The sequence below is a fragment of the Mauremys mutica genome, chromosome 2, assembly GCF_020497125.1.
Source record: "Mauremys mutica isolate MM-2020 ecotype Southern chromosome 2, ASM2049712v1, whole genome shotgun sequence".
In the NCBI taxonomy this organism is placed as follows: domain Eukaryota; kingdom Metazoa; phylum Chordata; order Testudines; family Geoemydidae; genus Mauremys; species Mauremys mutica.
Genome location: NC_059073.1, coordinates 40,538,920 through 40,564,633, shown reverse-complemented (window position 1 = coordinate 40,564,633; position 25,714 = coordinate 40,538,920). Strand labels below are relative to the sequence as shown.

The 25,714-nt window shown below is 46.5% G+C and overlaps 1 protein-coding gene across 3 annotated transcripts in view; it reads right to left on the bottom strand.

The window, feature by feature from the left end:
* Positions 1-23,063, bottom strand: part of SNX31 (sorting nexin 31) — a 65,166-nt gene extending 42,103 nt beyond the window's left edge. The window contains exons 1-4 of one of the 3 annotated variants that reach the window (XM_045006948.1): positions 22,795-23,063; positions 22,248-22,322; positions 2,163-2,277; positions 1,108-1,172 (exon numbers count right to left, since the gene is read on the bottom strand). In XM_045006948.1, coding sequence (XP_044862883.1) covers positions 1,108-1,172; positions 2,163-2,277; positions 22,248-22,322; positions 22,795-22,911 — 372 coding nt within the window. In that variant the 5' untranslated portion in view covers positions 22,912-23,063. The remainder of the gene's footprint in view (positions 1-1,107; positions 1,173-2,162; positions 2,278-22,247; positions 22,323-22,794) is intronic. The other 2 variants (XM_045006947.1, XM_045006946.1) reach the window with 2 other exon arrangements.
* Between the last annotated feature and the right edge of the window lie 2,651 nt (positions 23,064-25,714).

The window sequence follows — 25,714 nt, the reverse complement described above, 5'->3', positions numbered from 1 at the left end:
TAACATATTGCACACAGGGGCGGCTCTAAGAATCCCGCTGCCCCAAGCAGGGTGGCACACCACGGGGCGCGCTCTGGCGGTGCCGGTCCCGCGGCTCCGGGGGACCTCTGGCAGACGTGCCTGCGGAGGTTCCGCTGGTCCCGCGGTTCCGGTGGAGCTTCCGCAGGCACGCCTGCGGGAGGTCCACCCGAGCCACAGGACCAGCGAACCCTCCGCAGTCATGCCTGCGGGAGGTCCCCCGAAGCCGCGGCTCCGGTGGACCTCCCGCAGGCATGACTGCGGAAGATCCGCCGGAGCCGGCTGCCGCCCTGCCGGCAAAATGCCGCCCCAAGAGCGCGCTTGGCACGCTGGGGTCTGGAGCCGGCCCTGATTGCACATCCACAAAAACCATGGAATGGGGGCGGGGGGAGGGAGGGGGAGAGAAAGAGAGTTAGTTAGTTACTTTGGGAGTCATAACAGTTTCTGGATTGTGCATTTACTGCAATGTTATGGTTGACCTTTCAATGCAGTGGGGATTTTTGTGCTTATTATACTTAATATTCCCTTCCTTCACCCCCTGCCCCACTATGGAGCAGGTAAAAATGGATTTTGAAAGCAGTTCAGGTTGCAACACTCCATATACATGCCAAACTCTGTCACCGTTTGTTACAAGATAAGAGAAGCTGACATTCACAGCAGTCATCAATACACTTATTGCCCCAAAGTACTGACACAACCAAAGTATTGACACAACCAAAGTTATGCTTGCAAACTCAAGAATGTGTATAATCCTTTCAGTGAGCTCTCAACAAAAGACTTTTCTGGGCATTATTTAGGGGCAAAAGATTCATCAGATATCACACCAGGACATAAATAAAGCAAACAATTCTTTTTATGGTGAGGTTGTACCGAGAGAAACAATTTAGCATGTTGATAAGATAACAACTAGCTCTTACATAGCACTTTTCATCAGTAGATCTCAACGTGCTTTACAAAGGAGGTCAATATTATGAGCATATGAATACAAGGAAGCACACACAGAAAAGGCAGTCTTTGTGCAGAGGAGCTGAAGCACAAGTTCAATCATCCCAAGCAGCTAATTGTGTTGCTGAAAAATTCAAAACTTACCTGCTGTAATTTTCTAAAAAAACTGATGAAGACATCGCTGTTTGTAATACTTGGATCTACAGTTACTGAAAAACAAAGGTACAGAAATCAAAGTTAATTGAAGGGATGGGAGAAAAGGATCTGCATCTGAAAGTAATATTACCTGCAATGCCCCTCTAAGTTAACATTTAAGTATCAAAAGTCTTCTGGTTGAGCTGTCAATGAGTGCTTTACCCATCTTTTGATTTAAGCAAAGTTTGCTTTTTCTTGGATGGTGCTCAGATCACTCCCAAGTCCTGCCCAGCCAACGGCAGGTACTGCATTAGGTACACACCCCGGTGGTGAAACCTGGCTCTATTGAAGTCAATGGAAGTTTTACCATGGACTTCAACAAGGCAAGGATTTCATCCCAATATTTAATATATGTGCCTAGAGTTGTGGTTGTTTATTTAGGAGCTTATTTTCTGAAGTGCTGAGCACTCGGCAACTCCCACTAACATCATCAGGAGCTGCTGGGTGCTCAACAGTTTTGGAAGTGAGGTTATTTAAAAGATTAGCCTTATGGTTTTTTTAAAGTCTTGGCCAAAGCATATATTACATCAGAGGCCAAAAAATGTCTCTGAGCTTCCTATTTCTTGTAGTTGAAAGGGTTACATTTTAATTTATTGGCTTACGTGAAATTCATGCACGACATATTATACCTGCACTTCAGATATATAGTTTTCCTATAAACTTCATGTGTCTTGTAACAATTCTCAACTCCTTGCTTGGAAATCTGAGAAAAACAAATTTACTTATTTCTAGAAAAAACGGAGGCCAATTTAAAGGCCAGAGGAGGGGTGTGATATTTGAAAGGAACCTGCCCAAAGGCTCAGTTTTTCACTCTGAAGTCGGTGGAAGTATTTGGCATGCTAGGACTGCAGGATCAGGCCCCCAATGTAGTTTAATCCCAACATTCAGGGTATGCTCCCCCCAGACCCTACAAATCATGACTTGCAGAATCCATAAACATATTCAACTGTTCAATCCACATGAGTTGAAAACCCAACCATCTAGTGAAAGCAGAGACTCCGTACCACTTTGTAGATATTGCTCAAGCTGAGACCTCCTCTCATCAGCCATGGACTTGGTCATTGCAAGATAGAACTTTGGAGGGAAAGCAGGCACGGTACTCCCAAAGATCCGTCTTAGCTACAATGGCAGTCAAATAATGCTTAAGGTTAGTGAAGATCCGCTATGGGCTTCTGTGGACATCACCGTATTACCATATTCCCCGGGTTGGAGATGTCCATTCACTTTAGCCCCAAGGCTGCTGACAGCTCTCTCAACTTCTAAATGTATTCAAGACATACAACCCCTTCAGTGCCAAACAATGTAGTCAATAATGAAACTTTCTTCAGAGCCACTCAGAGGGGACTCTGTCACCAATGCAAAGCATGTTGCTTTTTGTTTTGTTTTTAGCTTTATACAATCTGAGTAGCAGCTTGGAAGCAGTTTTTAGTTCCAAGTCAGAAGGATCGCAGCATGTCTTCTTCATTAAGTCTTACGCATTCTATATAGACAAATGCTATGCTGTCTTTGTCAACACTCAGTATTTGCTTTCCAAACTATCTATACTAAGATTTATTTGTAATACTGTATGATCACATAAACCCTCTTTTTTGGGAACCAGACTTCCATCCTTGATTTTCATTCACAAATGCAAAGAAAGGAATCCTCTACATTGCCACAGGTCTCCCTTGCATCACTGTATTTCTTTAACATATTAAAGACTCTGTATAGAGTTGAGAAATATTTGGAGACACTTTACACTTCCAGTTGACTGTTACCATGTTTTACAGTCAGCTGTGGTTGAATGTGGACAGTAAGTTTTACAGACAGCATGTTGCTTCCTGAGCACTTTCAACTCAGTTGCAACCAAGCTCAGCAGAAAATTGAACTTTGTTCTGACAACAGTTTAGAACACTCGATTGGCTTGGCTTTTGTTTTTAAAAATACATCAGGCAGAGTCACTTCAGGACTCCGTTTCTTTGTTTGTCACCCAACACAATACAATTTTCTTGCAGTTTAGATTCCACCAGAAAGTGACGGAAGACACAGGAAATATGATCTTCTTAGTTCAGTTGAATTAAATGGAGATTTTCCAACTTGGCATTTGGACAATCCAATGGGAATCTTCCAGTACACAGGAGGGAGGGATCTCAAACTAAAGAAGGAGCAACTGTTTTTAAAGTTACAATTTACAATGTTGCCAATTCTTGTGATATTATCCAAAATCCTGTGATACTTGGCATTTTTTCTTGAAGCCCCAGCTCCTAGAGTCACATGAATGTGAAGTGCTCAGCTTTCACTTACAAATAAAAGAGTTTCTAATTCTTTGCTTGTGGAGGAAAGCTTGAAATCATGAACTGAGTGCACCCTAAGGCCTCAGAAACCCAGAAAAAAGATTCATTATTTTTAAAAACATGATTTTTCAGCTAGTCAATTTATTGATTGGGGGAGGGGGGCTGACTCAGGAATTTTGAGCCCATAGGGTTGGCAATATTGAAGTTAAAGAAATCTGAAATTAAGACTTCCTTTCTCTCCTACTCATGCTGCTTGATCATGTGATCCCCAAAACTGGAAGTGCTCCTGCTTTCAGGACCTCATGTGGTCAGTTAAAAAAACCAAAAACCACACATACTTAGACCTAGCTTTTGTGTAAACCCTTAAGGGGCTACCAGGCAACAAGCTGGCAAAAATGAAAAGCCAGCTGAAAGCATGTGCACCTCATAGACCCTCCTTGATTATAAGAGTCCGTTGTAGTAAGTAAATAATAATTTAAACTGTTTTTTTTTTTTTTTTTTTTTTTTAATAAACATTACCATATACTAAAGGTGCACATTGATACTATATGTTGGTTTTCCCACCTCCACAGCTCAAGGCCATACCTGACTAACATGAAAAGAGCATGAAAGGTGAACATTCTGCTTAAAATAACTTTTAATGGGCGGCGCAATCCCATTGTCACCAATGGCATGTGCTACAAGGAGCTTAAAGTATTTACGAAGGTGTTCAACTTCCATCCTAACCCAAGTGACTGACTAAAAGCTAGAGCTTGTTGTAAAATTTAAAAACTGTAAAAAGTTTCAAAGTTATTTCCATTTTTTAAAGCAGGGGTCCCCAACGCGGTGCCCACGGGCGCCATGGCACCCGTGGGGGCATCTAAATGCGCCCGCGTCCTGGCCGGTGGTGGAGCATCCGTCGAAATGCAGCCGAATTTCTGCGGTGTTTCGGCAGCGACGCCTCTCGATGACGTCACTTGCCGCCGACAAGCGACGTCATCAAGAGGCATCGCTGCAGAAATGCCGCAGAAATTCGGCGGCATTTCGGCAGGTGCTCCACCATCGCCACGGTCCTTCGTCTGGCACCCGCCAGACGAAAAGGTTGGGAACCACTGTTTTAAAGTGACTCTCCATATTTACAAGGATTTTGAAAAAAATGCCATAAAACTAACTTTTAATTTATTTTTAGGGCAAAAAAATAAAAAAACTTTTGTTTTCAAAGGGACATATTTTACCAGAAAAGCTTTGTTTGAAAAACTTCAGTCAACTCTAGTCAAAGCTATTTAATTTAGTGGAATTACAGACTGATTTCTACAACAAGACACCATTTGGCCACTATTGAGAAATGACGGTTCACGGTCAAGGTTTATTATACATTTAATGCCACTCTCTGGAAGCATGGGAAACAGAGGTAGAAAACATCATAGGCATTTTCAGGAAGGAAGAGGCATAACTCTGACAAACCTGGCCAAAAATCCCCCTCTCAGTAAAGCAGTTTCTGAATATATTAAGATTTGTGAGAGCTTTGCTTGTGGCACATGTAGCAGCTACTCCATTACCCCTATACTGACAACACATCACCAGTTTTCAATTTGTTTATTATTTACCTATTACAGTCGAACCCATTTATCTCGACCTCGGTTAACTTGCCAACCCTATTAAGTCGACGTTTTAGTAGTGGAACCGCCAAACTCCCTTTGTCTTACCGGTTTCTCATCGGTTATGTCGATTCTTTAATCTCGCCGAACCCTAATATCTGGAGCACAGAAGAGCTTTTGCCACTAACCGAGGTCGAGATAAATGGGTTCGACTGTAACTCCGGTGGCGGCCCTGCCCGGCTCCTGCCGCATCCCTCCCCGGCCACGCGACTCCTGCCCTAGCCCCGGCTCCCCAGCCCCGCGGTTCCCCGCGTACCAGTCCGCCCGGCCCCGCTTCCCCGGTCCCCGCTTCGCCGCCCGCCCGTCCGCCCGGCCCCGCTTCGCCGCTCCCCGCTTCGCCGCCCGCCCGTCCGCCCGGCCCCGCTTCGCCGATCCCCGCTTCGCCGCCGCCCGCCCGTCCGCCCGGCCCCGCTTCGCCGCTCCCCGCTTCGCCGACCTCCCGTCCGCCCGGCCCCGCTTCCCCGGTCCCCGCTTCGCCGCCCGCCCGTCCGCCCGGCCCCGCTTCGCCGATCCCCGCTTCGCCGCCCGCCCGTCCGCCCGGCCCCGCTTCGCCGATCCCCGCTTCGCCGCCCGCCCGTCCGCCCGGCCCCGCTTCGCCGATCCCCGCTTCGCCGCCCGCCCGGCCCCGCATACCCGCTCCCCGCTTCGCCGCCCGCCCGCCCGCCCCCGCATACCCGGTCCCCGCCCGCCCCCGCATACCCGGTCCCCGCTTCGCCGCCCGCCCGGTCCCGCTTCGCCGGTCCCCGCTTCGCCGCCCGCCCGTCCGCCCGGCCCCGCTTCGCCGGTCCCCGCTTCGCCGCCCGCCCGGCCCCGCATACCCGGTCCCCGCCCGCCCCCGCATACCCGGTCCCCGTTTCGCCGCCCACCCGTCCGCCCGGCCCCGCTTCGCCGGTCCCCGCTTCGCCGCCCGCCCATCCGCCCGGCCCCGCTTACCCGGTCCCCGCTTCGCCTGCCGCCCACCCGGCCCCGCTTACCCGGTCCCCGGCGCCCGCGCGCCCGGCCCCGCTTACCCGGTCCCCGCCCGCCCGCCCCCGCTTACCCGGTCCCCGCTTCGCCGCCCGCCCGCCCGTCCGGCCCCGCTTCGCCGATCCCCGCTTCGCCGCCCGCCCGTCCGCCGGGCCCCGCTACGCCGCCCGCCCGCCCGGCCCCCCCGCATACCCGGTCCCCGCTTCGCCGCCCGCCCGGCCCGCATACCCGGTCCCCCCTTCGCCGCCCGCCCGTCCGTCCCCGCTTCGCCGGTCCCCGCTTCGCGGTCCGTCCGTCCCCGCTTCGCCGGTCCCCGCTTCGCCGCCCGCCCGGCCCCGCATACCCGGTCCCCGCCCGCCCGCTCGGCCCCGCATACCCCGTCCCCGTTTCGCCGCCCGCCCATCCGCCCGGCCCCGCTTCGCCGGTCCCCGCTTTGCCTGCTGCCCGCCCGCCCGGCCCCGCATACCCGGTCCCCGCTTCGCCTGCCGCCAGCCCGCCCGGCCCCGCTTACCCAGTCCCCGCCCGCCCGGCCCCGCTTACCCGGTCCCGCTTCGCCTGCCGCCCGCCCACCCGGCTCCGCTTCGCCGGTCCCCGCTTCGCCCGCCCGTCCGCCCGGCCCGCTTTGCCGATCCCCGCTTCGCCGCCCGCCCGCCCGGCCCCGCATACCCGGTCCCCGCCCGCCCGGCCCGCATACCCGGTCCGCCCCGCCGGCCCGCATACCCGGTCCCCGCTTCGCCGCCCGCCCGGCCCCGCTTCGCCGGTCCCCGCTTCGCCGCCCGCCCGTCCGCCCGGCCCCGCTTCGCCGGGCCCCGCTTCGCCGCCCGCCCGGCCCCGCATACCCGGTCCCCGCCCCCCCGCACGGCCCCCCCTACCCCGGCCCCGGTTCGCCGCCCACCCGTCCGTCCGGCCCCGCTTCGCCGGTCCCCGCTTCGCCGCCCGCCCATCCGCCCGGCCCCGCTTACCCCGTCCCCGCTTCGCCGCCCGCCCGGCAGGCCGGCCCCGCATACCCGGTCCCCGCTTCGCCGCCCGCCCATCCGGCCGGCCCCGCTTCGCCGGTCCCCGGTTCGCCTGCCGCCCACCCGTCCCCGCTTCGCCGGTCCCCGCTTCGCCTGCCGCCCGCCCGTCCCCGCTTCACCGGTCCCCGCTTCGCCTGCCGCCCGCCTGCCCGCCCCGCTTCGCCGGTCCCCGCTTCGCCTGCCGCCCGCCTGCCCGCCCCGCTTCGCCTGCCGCCCGCCTGCCCGCCCCGCTTCGCCGGTCCCCGCTTCACCTGCCGCCCGCCTGCCCGCCCCGCTTACCCGGTCCCCGCTTCGCCTGCCGCCCGCCTGCCCGCCCCGCTTACCCGGTCCCCGCTTCGCCTGCCGCCCGCCCGCCCGGCCCCGCTTACCCGGTCCCCGCTTCGCCTGCCGCCCGGCCCCGCTTACCCGGTCCTGCTTCGCCTGCCGCCCGGCCTGCTTACCGGGTCCCGCTTCTTTGGCTGCCCGGCTCCGGGTCCCCGTCCACGGCCGCCCGGACCCGCTTCCCCGTCCCGCTTCGCCGGATCCAGCCACGTGCAGGCACCGCGGTAAGGGGGCAGGGAGGGGGTGTTGGAGAGAGGGCAGGGGAGTTCAGGGGTGGGGGGGTGGATAGGGGTTTATCTCGATCATCGGTTATCTGGACTATTTTTGGCAAACCCCTAGGCCGGCGACATAACAGGGTTCAACTGTATTAGGTATTTGTAAATTGCCTTGAGAGACACAGAGTATAAAAGGAGCTATATAAAACCAAATCATGTTTTCCATGTAGTGTTGCTGCATAAACATAACAAGAACAGCAGCTTTTATATAATGCTTTTCATCTTCAAAGTTCTTCACATACATACACTGATGCCTCCAAAGCCTCAGAGAAAGAGAAGCATTCTCTGTTTTACAGACAGGGAAACTGAGGCAAAGATATAAAGTTATTTTTCAGAGTTCAGAGATGGAGTCAGAGCTTGAATCAGAACCTCCTGCCTCCTCACCATGCCTATAACCCATGTAATACAGCACTACCCATCATCATCAGTAGTTCGTACAAATGGAGATATGGACTATTTAAAAATATCCAAATCAATGAGAGCAATTAATTCACCTTGGAACAGACTGATTGGTCAATTTTATTTTTCAAACTTAGGCTATGTTTGTCTGAAGGATTTGGGGGAGTGGGGGCGTGGGGTGGGGAGAGAAGTATCTCCCTTTTCGTACTTCTAAGAACTATAGAAATTTTCCATAATAGTTTACACACATACTTTGGAGGGTGGAGGTGGGGAGTTATTTTAAATCAGACAGAGCTATCAGTCTGCAGGCATTAAGTTTCAGTCCAACATGATTGGAAACTTGGTTGTTTCTAATACTCACCAGGCCAAAAGATGGACTTAAATTTTAAACACAAACAGAGGCTGTACCTGGCCAGAGCTATGTTCTGGGGGCCAAATTCACTTCCAGCACAACATAGGTTGCAGATCTCCAGATAGCAGTAAATCTGTCTAGAGAAGGAGCCAGAAGCACAAGCTGCTTGCAACCCTTGCTCTGCTGGGAACCTCAAAGCCTGGTAATACATCCCAAAGTAGGCAAGGCCAGGCTGACTGGGAGAAGAGCTGAATCAATGTCTCTCCAGGGCTTCTTCCACCAGTAGAGCTCCTATGAACGCCCAGACAGGTTTAAAGCTGTCTTATCTTGTGGAGAGACAAGCGGTTTCACCAACAGAAGTTGGTCTAATAAAAAGATATTACCTCACCCACCTTGTCTCACTGAGCTTTTCTTCGGGTCTGGGAAAAGTACTCAGTGTCACAGCTAAACACAAGATCGAACAGATTGTTTAGCACAGTCATACTCAGACCTCTGTGGCTCAGAAGCCAAACTAGCAATCAACATTACCCAAAAGAGCCAGGGTAGTGTGAATTAATTGTTTCTTTTTATATATACACACATATTAGTGCACTGGATGAGCACACCACATGTTGTGATAGGCATGTGTAGGACCGATGGATCTTGAAACCGTGTGTTGTTGGGAGTATTGATCATCATAGCAGTATTATGGCAGGGTCTGGTGCTGCTTTGAGTTGTTGGAACAGGACACCCACATACCCTGAGAGAACTTGCTTCAATGCAGAAAAAAAACCTGTCTAATTGCACACCCCTTGTCGTCATGTACTACCCCAGGCTGGAACTCATACGTGGTATCATTATATAAATTACAGCCCATACTTTATGAGGACCACGTCCTGAAAGAAATCTTCCCTGAACTCCCTCTTCTGACCTTCAAACAACCCCCCAAAATCATCAGTTCCCCACAGAACCTTTCAAAATCCATGGGACCTACCCATGCCTATCACAACATTTGGTGTACCTCATCCAGTGCACTAAATGCCCCAACAACTATGTGGGTGAAATGAGACAATCACTACATTCCTGAATTAACTCTCAGAAAGTTGATGAGACAAAAACACCTTATCAACCATGGATGAACACTTTTCCCAGCATGATCACTCCATTTCGGACTTCAGTCCACATCCTTAAAGGAAAATGGGACAAGACATTCAAAAAGATGAGCCTGGGAGCTTAAATTCATAACTTCCCATGATTTTTAGTGTCTAGCATTCTGTAAAGACATTATTGGGTTTATGGCTCATTACAATCTGTAACCCACTAATACATCTTCATCCTATGACCACAAAGGTGTTAATTGCCTACTTCACCTTGAATGCTCTCTTTTAACATGTTAAGTCCTTATGCTAAACAATCTGTTCCTCCCTGTATTTAGCTGCAACACTCTGGGTATGTGTACACTGCAATAAAAAAAAACAAAAAACCCACAACAAGGAGTCTCCAAACCCAGGTCAGCTGAGTTGAGCTAGTAGGGCTCAGGTTTCAGGGCTAACTAAAAACTGCAGTGTAGATGTTTGGGCTTGGGCTGGAGCCTGGGCTCTGAGATGCTGGGAGGGAAAGGGTCTCAGAGCCCAGGCTCCAGCCCAAACCCTAATGTCTACACTGCAATTTTACAGCTCTGCAGCTCAAGCTCCACTAACCCAAGTCAGCTGACCCAGGCCAGCTTTGGACATTCCACTCATCTTTTTTTGCAGTGTTGATATACCACCTGAGTATCTTTCCCAGACGTGAAGATGAGCTCTGTGTAGCTCAAAAGCTTGTGTCTTTCACCAACAGAATTTAGTCCAATAAAAAGATATTAACTCACTCACCTTGTCTCGCTAATATCCTGGGATTAACATAGCTACAACACTACCTTGTGGAATCCACCTAACGGTGAAACCCTCCATTCATCTGGCCCAAGACATACAAAGCAGAGAGTATTGTTTCTTTTCAATCCATCCATCCACAAAAATGCTCCTCCTCCACAGAAAACGGTTGCTTATTTCAAGAGTAAGGGTACGTCTACACTACGGGATTATTCCGATTTTACATAAACCGATTTAGTAAAACAGATTGTATAAAGTCGAGTGCACGCGGCCACACCAAGCACATTAATTCAGTGGTGTGCGTCCACGGTCCAAGGCTAGCATCGATTTCTGGAGCGTTGCACTGTGGGTAGCTATTCCGTAGCTATCCCATAGTTCCCGCAGTTTCCCCCACCCCTTGGAATTCTGGGTTGAGATCCCAGTGCCTGATGGGGCAAAAATCATTGTCGCGGGTGGTTCTGGGTAAATGTCGTCAGTCACTCCTTCCTCTGGGAAAGCAACGGCAGACAATCATTTCGCACCTTTTTTCCCTGGATTGCCCTGGCAGACGCCATAGCATGGCAACCATGGATCCTGTTTTGCCTTTTGTCACTGTCACCGTATGTGTACTAGATGCCGCTGACAGAGGCGATTCAGCAGCGCTACACAGCAGCATTCATTTGCTTTTGCATGATAGCAGAGACGGTTATCAGCCATTCTGTACCATCTGCTGCCATTGTAAATTGGCAATGAGATGACGGTTACCAGTCCTTCTGTACTGTACTGTCTGCTGCTGTCATGGGTGCCGCTGGCTGAGGTCGGACGGGGGCGCAAAAGACAAAAATGGGAATGACTCCCCGAGTCAATCCCTCCTTTATGGTATCTAAAAATAGAATCAGTCCTGCCTAGAATATGGGGCAAGTGTACTAGAGAACCAGTGTATCAGAGAACCAGAGAGCACAGCCGCTCCGTGTCAGATCCCGCAGAAATGATGAGCTGCAGGCCATTCGCAGGGGGTGCCCCTGCAACAACCCCACCTGTTGCTTCCCTCCTCCCCCAGCCTTCCTGGACTACCGTTGCAGTGTCCCCCCATTTGTGTGATGAAGTAATAAAGAATGCAGGAATAAGAAACAGTGACTTGTTAGTGAGATAAAATATGGGGAAGGCAGCCTCCAGCTGCTATGATAGTCCAGATAGGACATTAAGCAGTGTGGGGGAGAGGAGCCCAGCATCCCGCTGCTATGATAGTCCAGGCAGTACAGAATCTTTTCTTTACACATGAAGGGCGGGGGCTGATGGAGCTCAGCCCCCTGTTGCTATGATGAAGACGGTTACCAGCCGTTCCGTACCATCTATTGGGAATGACCAGGAGGCCAGCCAGGAGCACTCATGGGCTGATGATGAGGACGGATACCAGTCATATTGTACCATCAGCCACCAAGGAGGGGGGGCGAGGATGCTGCAGTTCACTGCCGCAGCATCACGTCTACCAGCAGCATTCGGTAGACATAGGGTGACATTTAAAAGAGTCAAGAGACGATTTTTCCCCCTTTTCCTTCTGGGGGTGGGGGGTAAATTGACGAGCTATGCCCTGAACCACTCTGGACAATGTGTTTGACCCTACAGGCATTGGGAACTCAGCCAAGAATGCAAATGCTTTTCGGAGACTGCAGGAACTGTGGGCTAGCTTGAGTCCTCAGTCCCCCTCCCTCTTTCCATGAGCGTCCATTTGATTCTTTGGCTTTCCGTTACGCTTGTCACGCAGCAGTGTGCTGAGTCCCTGCAGTGGCCTCTGTCTGGAGATTTTTTAAAAATGCTTTGGAATTTCGTCTTCTGTAACGGAGCTCTGATAGAACAGATTTGTCTGCCCATACAGCGATCACATCCGTACGGTCCATGCTGGAGCTCTTTTTGGATTGGGACTGCATCGCCACCCGTGCTGATCGGAGCTTTACGCTGGGCAAACAGGAAATGATATTCAAAAGTTTGCGGGGCTTTTCCTGTCTACCTGGCCACTGCATCCGAGTTCAGACTGCTGTCCAGAATGGTCACAGTGGTGCACTGTGGGATACCGCCCGGAGGCCAATACCATCGATTTGTGGCCACACTAACCCTAATCCAATATGGTAATACTGATATTAGCGCTACTCCTCTCGTTGGGGAGGAGTACAGAAACCGGTTTAAAGAGCCCTTTATATAGATATAAAGGGCCTCTTAGTGTGGATGGGTGCGGCGTTAAATCGGTTTAACGCTCCTAAAATCGGTTTAAACGCGTAGTGTAGACCAGGCCTAAGTGGGTGGAATTATCTAATCTTGTGGGGGTGTTTTTAAATGAAGTGTTTAGCCCCACCCACACTGTCTAAACCAACTATTTCAGCCACAGCCACGTTCTATTATATGGTAAAAGCCTAGGGCAGATGGGGCATTTGAGATGAGATTTCTACCTTGGAAATAATAGTCAGAGCAGCATTACTAAAAAGGAGTTAGAAAGGTGTCAAACTGTCCATAAAGAGGGATTAAAGGAGTTGTACTTTTAGATACAGTTTGGATGAAGTGTACAGAAAGGGGCTTCTAATTTTAAAGTGTATTTAAACATGTTTCATATGCTAATAAAAATATTTGTATATGTAGATGCCTAACAAACCCAAAATATAAAATTAGTCTGCTATATGAGTACACAACATTGAAAAACAAATTTATTTTAATCATTAAATCCTTTATGCCTAATTACTTTTGTGATTAATTGATTTTTAGAATAATTTTCCAAACAGCTGTTCATGAAAATCATGGCTGTTCCTAGACTGACTCAGTGAATGCTGGTACAGTGTTTAGAATCAATCAACATTATGCTTTTGTCTTCAGACTAATTGTTACCATTTCAGAAGTGACTCTTTGTCTGAATGTTCATTGTTGACTTATTTCCAGGCACTAAATGTACAATTATGACACCTAGCGGCTTTTTCTTCTTGGCTTTATAACTTCTTGTCAGGTTGTCATAAGTGTATTATTCTAATATTTGTCTAGAAAGGGACAAGCAGCATACTATTTTCATCTGCTGCTGAATAGTCACCCAAATCTAAAAAGTCATTTGTTAACACCACAGTTTTTCAAAGTTGGAAAGTAAGGAGAATTTAGCCACCACAACCCCCATCAAAATAGAAGTGTTTTGTAATAATGAAATCCAACCGCTATTTCAATCTTCCCAAATAGTTTGCAATAAAGCTCTCCTTTTCAAAACAAAAAAATATGTTCAGTCTCCCATACTTTTATAATAGAGTTTATTTTTCCTAAGACTCAAATATTTGAATGAAGGAGATAGCTGACATCTAATATAATACCATCAGCCTGAGTTCCTCAAATCAGACTTATTTGGGGTTAGTGTAGTTAGTGCTTTACATTAAAAGCACATCAATATTTACCTGGCACCCTCCCTTTAAAGATTTTGATAATGATTTGTGTGGAGAAATTCAGGGAACACTTTATACAGAATATAACAGCCCCTACAGATAGAAAGGAAAGGAAATTTAAAAATGGTAAAGATGCAAGTACATTACTTGCAATAATGGCGAATGGAAAGATGCACAAATGGGGGGGAAAAAAGTGAGGTTCAGTGTCATAGGCAAAAATGAACTAAAGAGTCAGTCAGACTGAGGAGAGGAGTTTCTAGAGATGGGGTAATAGTACTTAGGAATTGCTGCACTGGATCAGACCAGCAGTCCAACTAACCCAGTATCATGTCTCTGACAGTGGCCAGAACTAGATGCTTCAGAGAACTGTTCAAGGGAAGCTGTAGTGAACAATTATGCAATAGTATGCCTATAGAGGAAGTTTCTTTCTAACCCATGCAGGGGTGTGCGCAAAGCGGAGCCAGCAGGGGCTCAGCTATCGTTCGCCCCCCCTCCCAATAATCAGCAGGGGATGCAGAACTCCTCCTGCTCCTGGGCTGCTGCGAGGAGAGTAAGAGCTCCTCTCCCTGGGGCTGTGGCAGGGAAAGTGCTCTCCTCACTGCAGCCCTGGGGCTGAAGAAGGAGTTTTGCTCTCCCAACCACAGCCCAGGAGCAGGAGGAGTTCCCTCTCCCTGCCGCAGCCCCAGGGAGAGGAGCTGTCTCCCTCTCCCCACCGCAACCTAGGAGCAGGAGGAGCTCTGCACCCCTCACTGGGGCCAGAGGAGTTTGCTCACCCTCCCCCCGCCGGAGGAGTTCTGTGTCCCCCACCGGTGTCCCCCCCGAAAGCAGTAAAATTTAAATTTCTGCGCACTCCCCTGGACTCATGCCGTTCAGTGGTCCAATTATGACCAGAAGCATGAATATTTATTGTAGCAGATGTGGAGACATTATGCAATAAGTAGTATATTAATATTATGAATACTCTATGACCTGGTCAGTGAGGTGATGTTATTGTATGTTGGATTATAAGGCTTTCCTGTATGAATGTACTGATCTAACTTAATAGGGTAGGGAAAAGAACAAGCAGGGATGCAACACAGTAACAACCTCCCAGCAAACATTGGGGAAGCCGTTACAGGACAATGGCATACTTCCCAGCACCAGGCCAAAGTGACAGCTGTTCTACCAATTCTGGGAACAAAGATCTAAAGAAAAATGAACAGGATGGACTGATTTAAATTTAAATCATCGATTTTAATCATGATTTAAATCAGCAAGCACAAATCAGTTATTTAAATCCAGGCTTTCTACCTTGTTTTGAACTGGTACTCTCTCTCTCTCTTTTGGAAAATATTTTAAAAGAGTGATAATGGTGGATATAATTTGGTACTACTTTTTGCTAACTGGGAGGATTCACTATATATTACACACACACACTTATATGGCTTAATATACATTTTTCAGATTCTTATTTTTTATATTTTTATTATGTTAGAAAATGACAAATGAGGCATTTCTTGCTTACTAGATTAATCCTTTTTTTACTTGTGATACGTGTCAAGCTGCACTTGATGAAAATTTGGAATTCAATTAAAATGCACAAAACCGGACATTTGAAAACTGTTTTTGTTAATTAAATAAAAGCTACCTTAAATGCGCTGAATACATCATAAGAAAAAGTTTATCAACATATGATTTACATTTAAAAAGTAACTGGTTTATGAAACAAAGGAAATATTCTCTATAAGTAGCATATAGAACTGATTATTTCTGGTGACCATGTCTTTCAACATTTTGGAAATAGTAGATCTAATTCTCTCACCCATAGCATTTAGTCTCAGATTGAAACTGAAAACAAGTTTTCCTGCCTTTTCAACTCCCAATTGGTTTCTCAACTTAGAATGAACTAGTCATTGAACTGAACTAATTGAATAAACTGAAATAAAGAAAACAGGTTCTCTGCACCTGCTGTCAAAAGCCAGTTTATGCAGTGGTGTTATAGCTGTGTTAGTTCCAGGACAAGAGAAAGAAAAAGGTAGGTGAGGTAATATCTTTTATTGGACTAAATTCTGTTGGCAAGAGCTGTGTAGCTTGAAAGTTTCTCTCTCACTCACCAACAGTTGTTGGTCCAATAGAAGATATTACCTCACACACCTTGTCTCTCTAAAAGCTAGTTTAGCACTTCAACCAACTCTGCTTCCAGGTGATTAGCCAGTGACTTCTACCAGTTCAGTGGTTTGACTGTTTAAAACTTGGGTAGCAAACATATACTGCTTGAATTTTCTTTTATTTAATTTGCGTTATTTTAATATAGTATAATAAGTTGAGGCCTAAATATGATTGTCAATTTTAAACAGATTTTTTTAAATTAAATTGACTTTAAAGACCATTTTTAGAAGCAATTTTTTAATCCATCCTGCACTAAACAATTAAAAAGCCCTTCTCAGGCTTCTGAAAATTCAGAAGCTGTTGGGAAACAGGCTGATACTGAGAGACTTTACAGACGGAGTCTGAAGGAGTTGGACATTCACAGATCCCGGGAATGGTAAACCTTAGGGAAAGGCAGGCCTGTGTATAGACAGGTTTATTGTTTAAGACTGGTTTTCTCAGAAATGTTTTTGTTCTAAATAAATAACACTTGGCTCTAATCAGACTGTTTGGTTTTTGGACACCACTGTTATAGAACTGCAGGGCTGAGCCTAAGTCAGACCTAATGAGATAATCACAGCTGATCACAAGGGACTGCTACGAGGTACTAGCTTGAGAGTGGGAGAATCACATGATTACAACCTGAGACAGAAACTGCTAGAAGCCCAAGACTTGAGAGGGAGTGCCCTCAAAGAGACCCAGAAAGGTGAGAAATGCAGTTAACCTGGTGATGATGGCAGAGGATAGAGCCATGTGCTCCTGCTTACAAAACTAGAGGCAACTTAGACAGTAAATAAGATACACAACCCCCCAAAAAAGTAGTTCTGAAATAATCCAGTTGTTTTAGTGATACTGTTTATCTGTGTCACTGTAACTGTTCATTTGTCTACTTCAGTAGCACCACTGAGACTATGGATAAAGCTGCATCCTGCTCTCCTTGAGTCTGTGTACGCATGTGCGTTTTCTGAGGCCGAAAGGCAACGAGTGCCAGCCCTAGAAATTAAGTTTTCTGTTTAATATCTGAACAGATATAGCATAGTCCTCAGTTCTACAACCTTTTCCACACTATGATGTTAATATGGCTCCAAACTCTGTTCCAGGGATGCTAAGACATAATTCATTCTTCAGGCTCATTTTGGTCCTTGGCCTCTCTGCCAAGATGGCCAACAAAATACTTGGTTATGGTTTTTGTCATGGGTCAAGTGTCCTGTGGGACTAGGATTGAGATAACCAGACAGACAATAACTTTTGAGCATTACCACAAGAGCTGGATTTGAACTGGTGACCTAGATATAAAAGTTTCTATAGCCCACGACCAATCTTTGGAGTCATCCAGTTTCCCCAAGCCTGCTTTGTTTCAATGTGGCACTCAGGGAATAAAGAGCAAAACCAAGAATGAATCCAAGGAACAGAGGCATCAAAACTCATTTTACAGAGAGAAAAGGTATTTGACAAGCGTTCATATCACAAAAGCCTCTTCAAGTCATTGGAAAGTGGGGGAAAGTGAGCTAGAACTCATCAAATCCTCAATTTGGGCACTGGATAAGCCAGTGGTTCTCAACCTATTTACCATTGTGGGCCACATCCACACAATACACACACACACACTCTACTTGTATGGGACTAAGGATGTCACATGGGCCACAGCTGTGTGCTGATTGGGCTGTAGGTTGAGAACCACTGGAATAAATACTCACAAGTCTGAAAAAACAAACTGTTCTTCTGGCTATATAGCTTATTAGCATATCCCCTAGAAACAAAGGCTGACATTTTAAAGCTTAGGGCCTACATTTTCTAAGCTTGAGAAGCCTGGAGAAAAGTACTTAAATAAGTCCCTGATTGTGCAATTAAATCAACATATGCACATTCCTGCACCCACACAAAGCCCCACCGACTTCAACTGCTTGACAAACACGTTGCAGAATCAAGATCTATGTGGTCTGCTTTTCAGAAATATAAGTACCCTCAATTCCTACTGAAGTCTGAGTTACAAATGCTCACTAACTCTGAAAAAAAGAGGCCACTTATATAGGTGCCTAAATATAGATTTAGGAGCTTCAACTCAGGGCATCCAAGCTTGAAATTTTTGGACATGCAGAGAAAATCTATTCAAAATGCTGACATGATTGAAACATGGACTCATGGAATCCATATAAGACAGAAAACAAATAAAAGATTTTAAAAGTTTTGTGGAAACTGTATCCAGAACAAAATTCTGCCTTTTTGTTCTCAGAAATTACTACTTAAGTTGGACACTAAAGGAAGACTTAGTTGGACTAGCTAAAGAGAAGACATGTATTGGGTTACATCTACTTAAATAAAAATAAAGAAATTAAAACACAATTTTTTTTCAGTTCTGAGTTTCATAAACATCCATCCAATAAAAGTAACAATGATTTATGTTGTACATTTCAAAAATTCAGTTTCACATAAGACACAGAAGTGGAACTCAAGGGACACTTTCTGAATAAATGCCATTCTTGACATCCAAAACCAGATACAATTCCAGTGATAAATACAAAACTTCAATGTCAAGTAGTTCTGTTATCTACAAAAATGCTGGTTTTCAAATTAGTTACATTTTCAATCAAAGACACTGGCTTTTATGATGATTGCACTGTCAATGTGATCCCATGCTGTGATGTTCCATTCTACAGCATCAAGAAATTTACACATTAAGTGGGGAGAGTGAAAAAGTAATAGAAGACCACTGTTCTTAGCAGTGGGTCACTTGAGGCAGAGGTCTGCCAATGTAGAATGGCTTGCAAGTTCAGGGCTATAATATTTAGGGATGGAAGAGACCTCACAGACCAGGGGCTCTCGAACTTTTTCACAACATGAATCACTGTAGTATCAAAATGGACCACTTTAAACACAGAGATTGTCTCAGACACCACATCCCATTTACAATCATGAAGACCACCTCCCTGATCTTTCATAACCATGTAACATCCCTGTCTCAACTGAAATGATTACATACAATTAGGGCTTTCAATTAAATCACACAGTTAATTCACATGATTAACTCAAAAAAGTTGATTGCAATTTAAAATTTAATCATGATTAATTGCAATTTTAAATGCACTGTTAAGCAATAGAATATCAATTGAAATTTATTAAACATTTTGGATGTTTTTCTACATTTTCAAATATATTGGTTTCAGTTACAATACAGAATACAAAGTGTACAGTGGTCACTTTATATTATTTTTATTACAAATATTTGCACTGTAAAAATGATAAAATAGCATTTTTCAATTCACCTCATGCAAGTACCATAGTGCAATCTCTTTATTGTGATAGCGCAACTTACAAAGGTACATTTTTTTGTTACATAACTGCATTCAAAAACAAAACAATGTAAAACTTTAGAGCCTACAAGTCCACTCAGTCCTACTTCTTGTGCAGCCAATCACTAAGAGAAACAAGTTTGTTTACATTTACGGGAGATAATGCTGCCCGCTTATTTACAATATCATCTGAAAGCGAGAACAGACATTTGCATGGCACTTTTGTAGCCCGCATTGCAAGGTATTTACATGCCAGATATGCTAAACAGTCATATGCCCCTTCATGCTTGGGCCACCATTCCAGAGGACATGCTTCAGCATGGAAGCATGTCCTCTGGAATGGTGGCCAAAGACGCTCGTTAAAAAAATAATACATTAATTAAATTTGTGACTGAACTCTTTGGGGGAGAATTGTATGCCTCCTGCTCTGTGTTTTACCCACATTTTGCCATATATTTCATGTTATAGCAGTCTTGGGCAATGACTCAGCATGTTGTTCATTTTAAGAACACTTTCACTGCAGATTTGACAAAATGCAAAGAAGGTACCAATGTGAGATTTCTAAAGATAGCTATGGCACTCGACCCAAGGATTAAGACTCTGAAGTGCCTTCCAAAAATCTGAGAGGGATGGGGTGTGGAGCATGCTTTCAGAAGTCTTAAAAGAGCAACACTCTGATGCAGAAACTACAGAACCTGAACCCCGCAAAAAAGAAAATCAACCTTCTGCTGGTGACATCTCACTCAGATGATGAAAATGAACATGCGTTGGTCTGTACTGCTTTAGATCATTATTGAGCAGAAACCATCATCAGCATGAATGCATCTCCTCTGGAATGGTGGTTGAAGCATGAAGAGATATATGAATCTTTAGAGCATCTGGCAAGTAAATATCTTGCAACGCCAGCTACAACAGTGCCATGCAAACCCCTGTTATCACTTTCAGGTGATATTATAAACAAGAAGCGGGCAACATTATCTCCTGCAACTGTAAACAAACTTGTTTGTCTGAGCGATTGGCTGAACAAGAAGTAGGACTGGGTGGACTTGTAAAAATTTAGAGCCTACGTTGTTTTATTTGCATGCAGTTATTCTTTGTACATAACTCTACATTTGTAAGTTCAACTTTCATGATAAAGAGATTGCATTACAGTACTTGTATTAAGTGCACTGAAAAAATAATTTTTATTTTACAGTACAAATATTTATAATATAAATACATAAAGTGAGCACTGTACACTTTGTATTCTGTGTTGTAATTGAAATCAATATATTTGAAAATGTGGAAAATATCCAAAAATACTTATATAAACGGTATTCTATTATTATTTAACAGCACGATTAATCACGATTAATTTTTTTAATTGCTTGACAGCCCTACTTACAATACTTCCCTAGTGGCCTTTTTCTATGTATTTGCAGCTATCTTCATGCAATATAGCAGCTGGAGAGGAGGAGGGAACCAACATGATGTTAACGTGGATGTTTCCACAGACTACAGTTTGAGAACTTCTGGAATAGATTATCCAGTCCACCTATCACCAGTACTGGACTGACCTCTGCAGTACATTTTCTACTGCTATTTCCAGTCTGCTGTTAGAATTGTTAAGCAGAGTGGCTTCCCTAGGATGCTATTAAACATAAGTGATCTGGACACTTACTATTTCATATTTGTTACTGGATCAGAGAATGGGTGATCCAGAAGAATACACTAATGAAGAGCAACAGGTTGTACACTATACAAAAGAGCTTGTTATGTAATTATCTGTAACACTTATTGTTATCTGAAAATTATGTGATAAACCTCTCTAGGTATTTATAAAGCTCCCACTATCATTAATGGGGATTTTATCTTCACACCAACCTCGTGAGGCAGGGAAGTAATTATTCCCATGTTACAGATAAGTAACTGAGGAAGAGGGTAGATTAATTGATGTGTTCAAGATCACAGAGTGTCTGTAGTCAAGTTAGAAACTGAATCCAGGTCTCCTCAATCCCAGTCCAATGCCCTATTCACAAGATCATCTTTCCTATTACTCTGACTCACACAGTCCATAGGTGTGTTAACAGCAGGACCTTGGCCCCAGCATACATAGTTGGAGCCTACATACTTGAACTCAAAACAATGTTAGCACCTTCCAAGCAAGAAAAGTTTGAAAGAAAACAAAAACAAAAAAAACCTATGATTTGAACTCTAGCATAGACAGAACCTAAAAGAGGCTCTAGTGTTATTTATGACTCAGACAGGAATGCTGCAATAGTTTTGGATGTCCTAAAATCAGAGCAAACTTCTTGCAGTCAATGATACTAAAAATAACTGTGTGAAACCTGTTCCCCTGAATACTGAGTACATGACCATTACTCAATTCCCCTTTCATAGCTTTCAGATGTTGTCAGGTCTCAATAAGAAAACACCTTAAACCTTCACTGAGGAGTATTATGGGGAAAATGGAAAATATTTTGCAAAGAAAAGGGTGGGGGGGAAAGAGACCTCATCTCTTGCATATAGCTCAGACCAGCATGCGTGGGGTATGCACAATAAAAGCCAAAGAACTGCCATGAAAATAATTGGAAAAGTAGGAGAAAAAATGAAATCAGACTGCTTACAAAGGGTGAAGAGTTTACCAAAGAAGCATTAGATTTGTAATCACCTCCAATTCATACTTCATATTACCTGTTTAAGTGCAAAGGAAATGGGGGACAGCCAAAAAATTCCATCTCCATTACCCAAAATTAAAAAATAGATCTTATTTGACACTAATATAAATTCCCAGCATATTGCATTTCCCAACACCCCTCCTCTCAATATTTCTCTGATTTGCTTCAGAGTTTGCCACTCCCTATGGTGCTGGGCACCTTAAAAATGTGTGTAACAACAAACATGACAACACATTCACTCCACAGCATCCAGACCTTTATGTATCTCCCTTCCACTTCAGGTACTACACAAGAAAAGCTCATTACCGTCCACAGGCAACATTACAGGATATCCTGCGTTCATTTCAATGAGGTGAAGAAGAGCTCTGTGCAGCTCAAAAGCTCGTCTCTTTCACCCACAGAAGTTGGTCCAGTAAAAGATAGGCTCTCACCCACCTTGTCTGTCCTCATTTCAATGGGGCATTTGTTGGCCATTTGATGGAAGTTCCCCTAGCTAAAGCTGGCAGGGAAGAGTGAGAAGGGGGTTGAGCTGGAGTCTCTCACCTGATCATTCCAGTGGTGTAGCTGGCTGTAGCGCACCTTGCAGAAGAGGAAGCCTTCCAGGTACACAGAGTACACCTGAAAATACACCCAAGGGGCATCAGCTCCCCTGCCTACACAGACACCTCCCTACCTACGCAGCACCCCCATCCTCCTCCTCCACACCCCTCCCTCCCTCCCTCTATTCCCCTGCCTCCACACACAGCTCCCCTCCCTGCACACACATCACACACAGCTCCCCTACCTACACAGCACCCCCATCCTCCTCCTCCACACCCCTCCCTCCCTCTATTCCCCTGCCTCCACACACAGCTCCCCTCCCTGCACACACATCACACATAGCTCCCCTACCTACACAGCACCCCCATCCTCCTCCTCCTCCACACCCCTCCCCCCATTCCCCTGCCTTCCCACACAGCTCAGTTCCCCTTCCCGCTCAGACGCTCCCGTCCGCCCCGAGCCATAACAGCGCTGCCCGGGAGCCGGGATCCCGCGGCAGCGCGGCCCCCCCAGCCCTGGCGCCCGGGGCCGGGCAGCCGAGATACTCAACCACGTAGCGGCCCCCGAACTTCTCCAGCAGCTGCTCCGAGACGGGGATGCTGAAATGCATCTTCATGGTGCCGCTCTGCCTCGCCGGGCCCCAGGGGCAGGGCAGCGGCCGCAGCATTTGTTTTCCCACGTGATAGAGGAGAGGGCGGGGAGGGCTCCTCCCTCCTGAGGGCGGGGGGCAGGTGATGCCGCCTTCGTGCCGCTGGCTAGGAGCTGCTCCTGGCCTAGCCCCCGCTCCCAGGGCAGCAACAGCATCCAGCTGCGGCTACAACTTCCCCCCGCCCAGTAGTTGGCCGGGTCCCTTCCATGGGTTTTATTTAACCAGGCTGGGAATCACCACGAGAGCGTTTCCCAGCCTACCGGTATCATTGGTCTGATTTTCTGTGCTCTCCTCCTCGCTGCCCCAAATGTGAGCAAGGCCCCTTGTGTGACCACGGATATAACAGTAGGGACATACGCATGTAAAGGGTCGCTGGAGGCTGCCTTCCTTCTGTATGAGTTTTGGTCCCACCCTTCTTCTAGGTCAGGGGTCTGCAACCTTTCAGAAGTGCTGTGCCGAGTCTTCATTTATTCACTCTGATTCAAGGTTTCATGTGCCAGTAATACATTTTAACGTTTTTAGGTCTCGTTCTATAAGTCTAGAGCAGGGGTAGGCAACCTATGGCCCCATGCCAAAGGCGGAACGCGAGCGGATTTTCAGTGGCACTCACACTCGCCGGGTTGTGGCCACCGGTCCAGGGGGCTCTGCATTTTAATTTACTTTTAAATGAAGCTTCATAAACATTTTAAAAACCTTATTTACTTTACATACAACAATAGTTTAGTTATATATTACAGACTTATAGAAAGAGACCTTCTAAAAACGTTAAAATGTATTACTGGCATGCGAAACATTAAATTAGAGTGAATAAATGAAGACTCGGCACACCACTTCTGAAAGGTTGCTGACCCATGGTCTAGAATATATAACTAAACTATTGTTGTATGTAAAGTAAATAAGGTTTTTAAAACGTTTTAGAACTTCATTTAAAATGAAATTAAAATGCAGAGTCCCCCCGGACCGGTGACCAGGATCCGGGCATTGTGAGTGCCACTGAAAATCAGCTCACGTGCCGCCTTCGGCACGCGTGCCATAGGTTGCCTACCCCTGCTCTAGGGGTTGGGCAGCTCCTAGCCCCAGCCTCAGCCTTGTGGCTTTTCAGAGCTTCCTGGAACAAGGCTCGTGATAATGAAACAATCATGGAAACAGGTACTTACCATCCAAGGAAACAAGTTTTCAGACTCCCCCATGTAGTGAATTGCTTGTTATTTAGGCTTTTTAGGGCTGTTTAGAGCAATTGTATAAATATCATTCAGCCTTTGGATTTAATAAAGGAATTTATGGTTAAATGAGTGCCATGGTAATACCCTGCACAAACAATAATAATTCCAACAGGTGGTCTGTCAGACCATGACTCCTCTCTGGCAGACTACAGGAATTCTACCAGAGGGAGAAGCTGTGGCACTTTTAGCTGCAAAATCTCTCCCTCCTTTCCTGGTTGCCCCTTTTTATGGTGGAAGGAGACAGGGTTGGGGGAGACTTACAGGTGAAGGTGTGACAGCATGGAATACGTCTGGGCCAAATAGTGAGATCCATTTTATATTGTAACCTCCATTTTGGATTAGGACACTCATTTGTGTTATGTGCTGAACTCGTGTCTGAGGCCTTGTCTACACTACAGAGTTTTGTCGATAAAAGTCAGCTTTTGTTGACAAAACTCTGGAGGTGTACACATTACAATACTACTTCCGCCAACAAAATAAAGCCACCTCGACGAGGAACATAGAGCTTTTTGCGGCAAAGTTAGATTGACAAAGTGTAAGTGTTGACACTGTGCTTGGTTATGTCACTTTAAATGGCCTCCAGGAGATATCCCACAATGCCCATCCTGACCACTCTGGTCAGCAGTTCGAACTCTGCTGCCCTTCATCCAGTTATACAGGCATCTGTCCCTGCCCCTTTAAATGCCTGGGAATTTTTGAAATTCCACTTGCTCAGCATGGAGAGCTCTCATCGCATTTTCCCAGCTGACCATGGCAGCTCCATGCAGCAAACGCTCTCTCACTTGGAGCACACCTGAGTTGTTGGATCTGCTGGCACTGTGGGGAGAAGAGGATGTGCAGTCCCAGCTCCGCTCCAGCATAGGAACTTTGATACACATGGTCAGATTTCTTGTGGCCCGTTGGAGAAGGGCTACTAACAGGACACGCATCAATGCTGTACAAAGATAAAGGAGCTGAGGCAGGCATACCAGAAGGCAAGGGAGTCAAACCATTGCTCTGGTGCTGCACCAAAGACCTGCTGCTTCTACAAGGAGCGGGATGCCATCCTTGACAGCGATTCCACTGCCAACAGCCCCATGGATACTTTGGAGGGACTGGAGACAGCGGACTCAATCCTGAGGACAAAGTGGTGGATGAGGAAATCAAGTTGGAGGACAAGATGGGACAGGTGACAGGGTCATCCGGTACTGTGGCGAGCCAGGACCTCTTCTCAACCCAGGAGGGTTTGAGTCAGTCCCAGCACTCCATCTCTGGCACACATGATGCAGGAGAGGGGAGCTCTGGTAAGTGATGTTTTTGAGTTAATGCTGCTCGGTTATATGAGGTAGAGCTGTCCTTTGCTTTGTTATATGCTAGAAGTGGTTGAAGGGATAGAACTGTACATGACTAGTTGTGTTTGAGTGTGCTTCACGTTCCCCTGTGCAGCTACAGAGTGGGGCAGAACTAACTGTGTGTTGATGCACACTGAGATTTCACGGGAATCCTCCAGAGAGATCTCTAGGAAACTTTTCTGGAGGTACTCATCAATCCTCTACCCAAGTTTCCTTGGCAGAGATGCTTTGTTTCTTCCCACATGGTAGGAAACTTTCTCACACCAA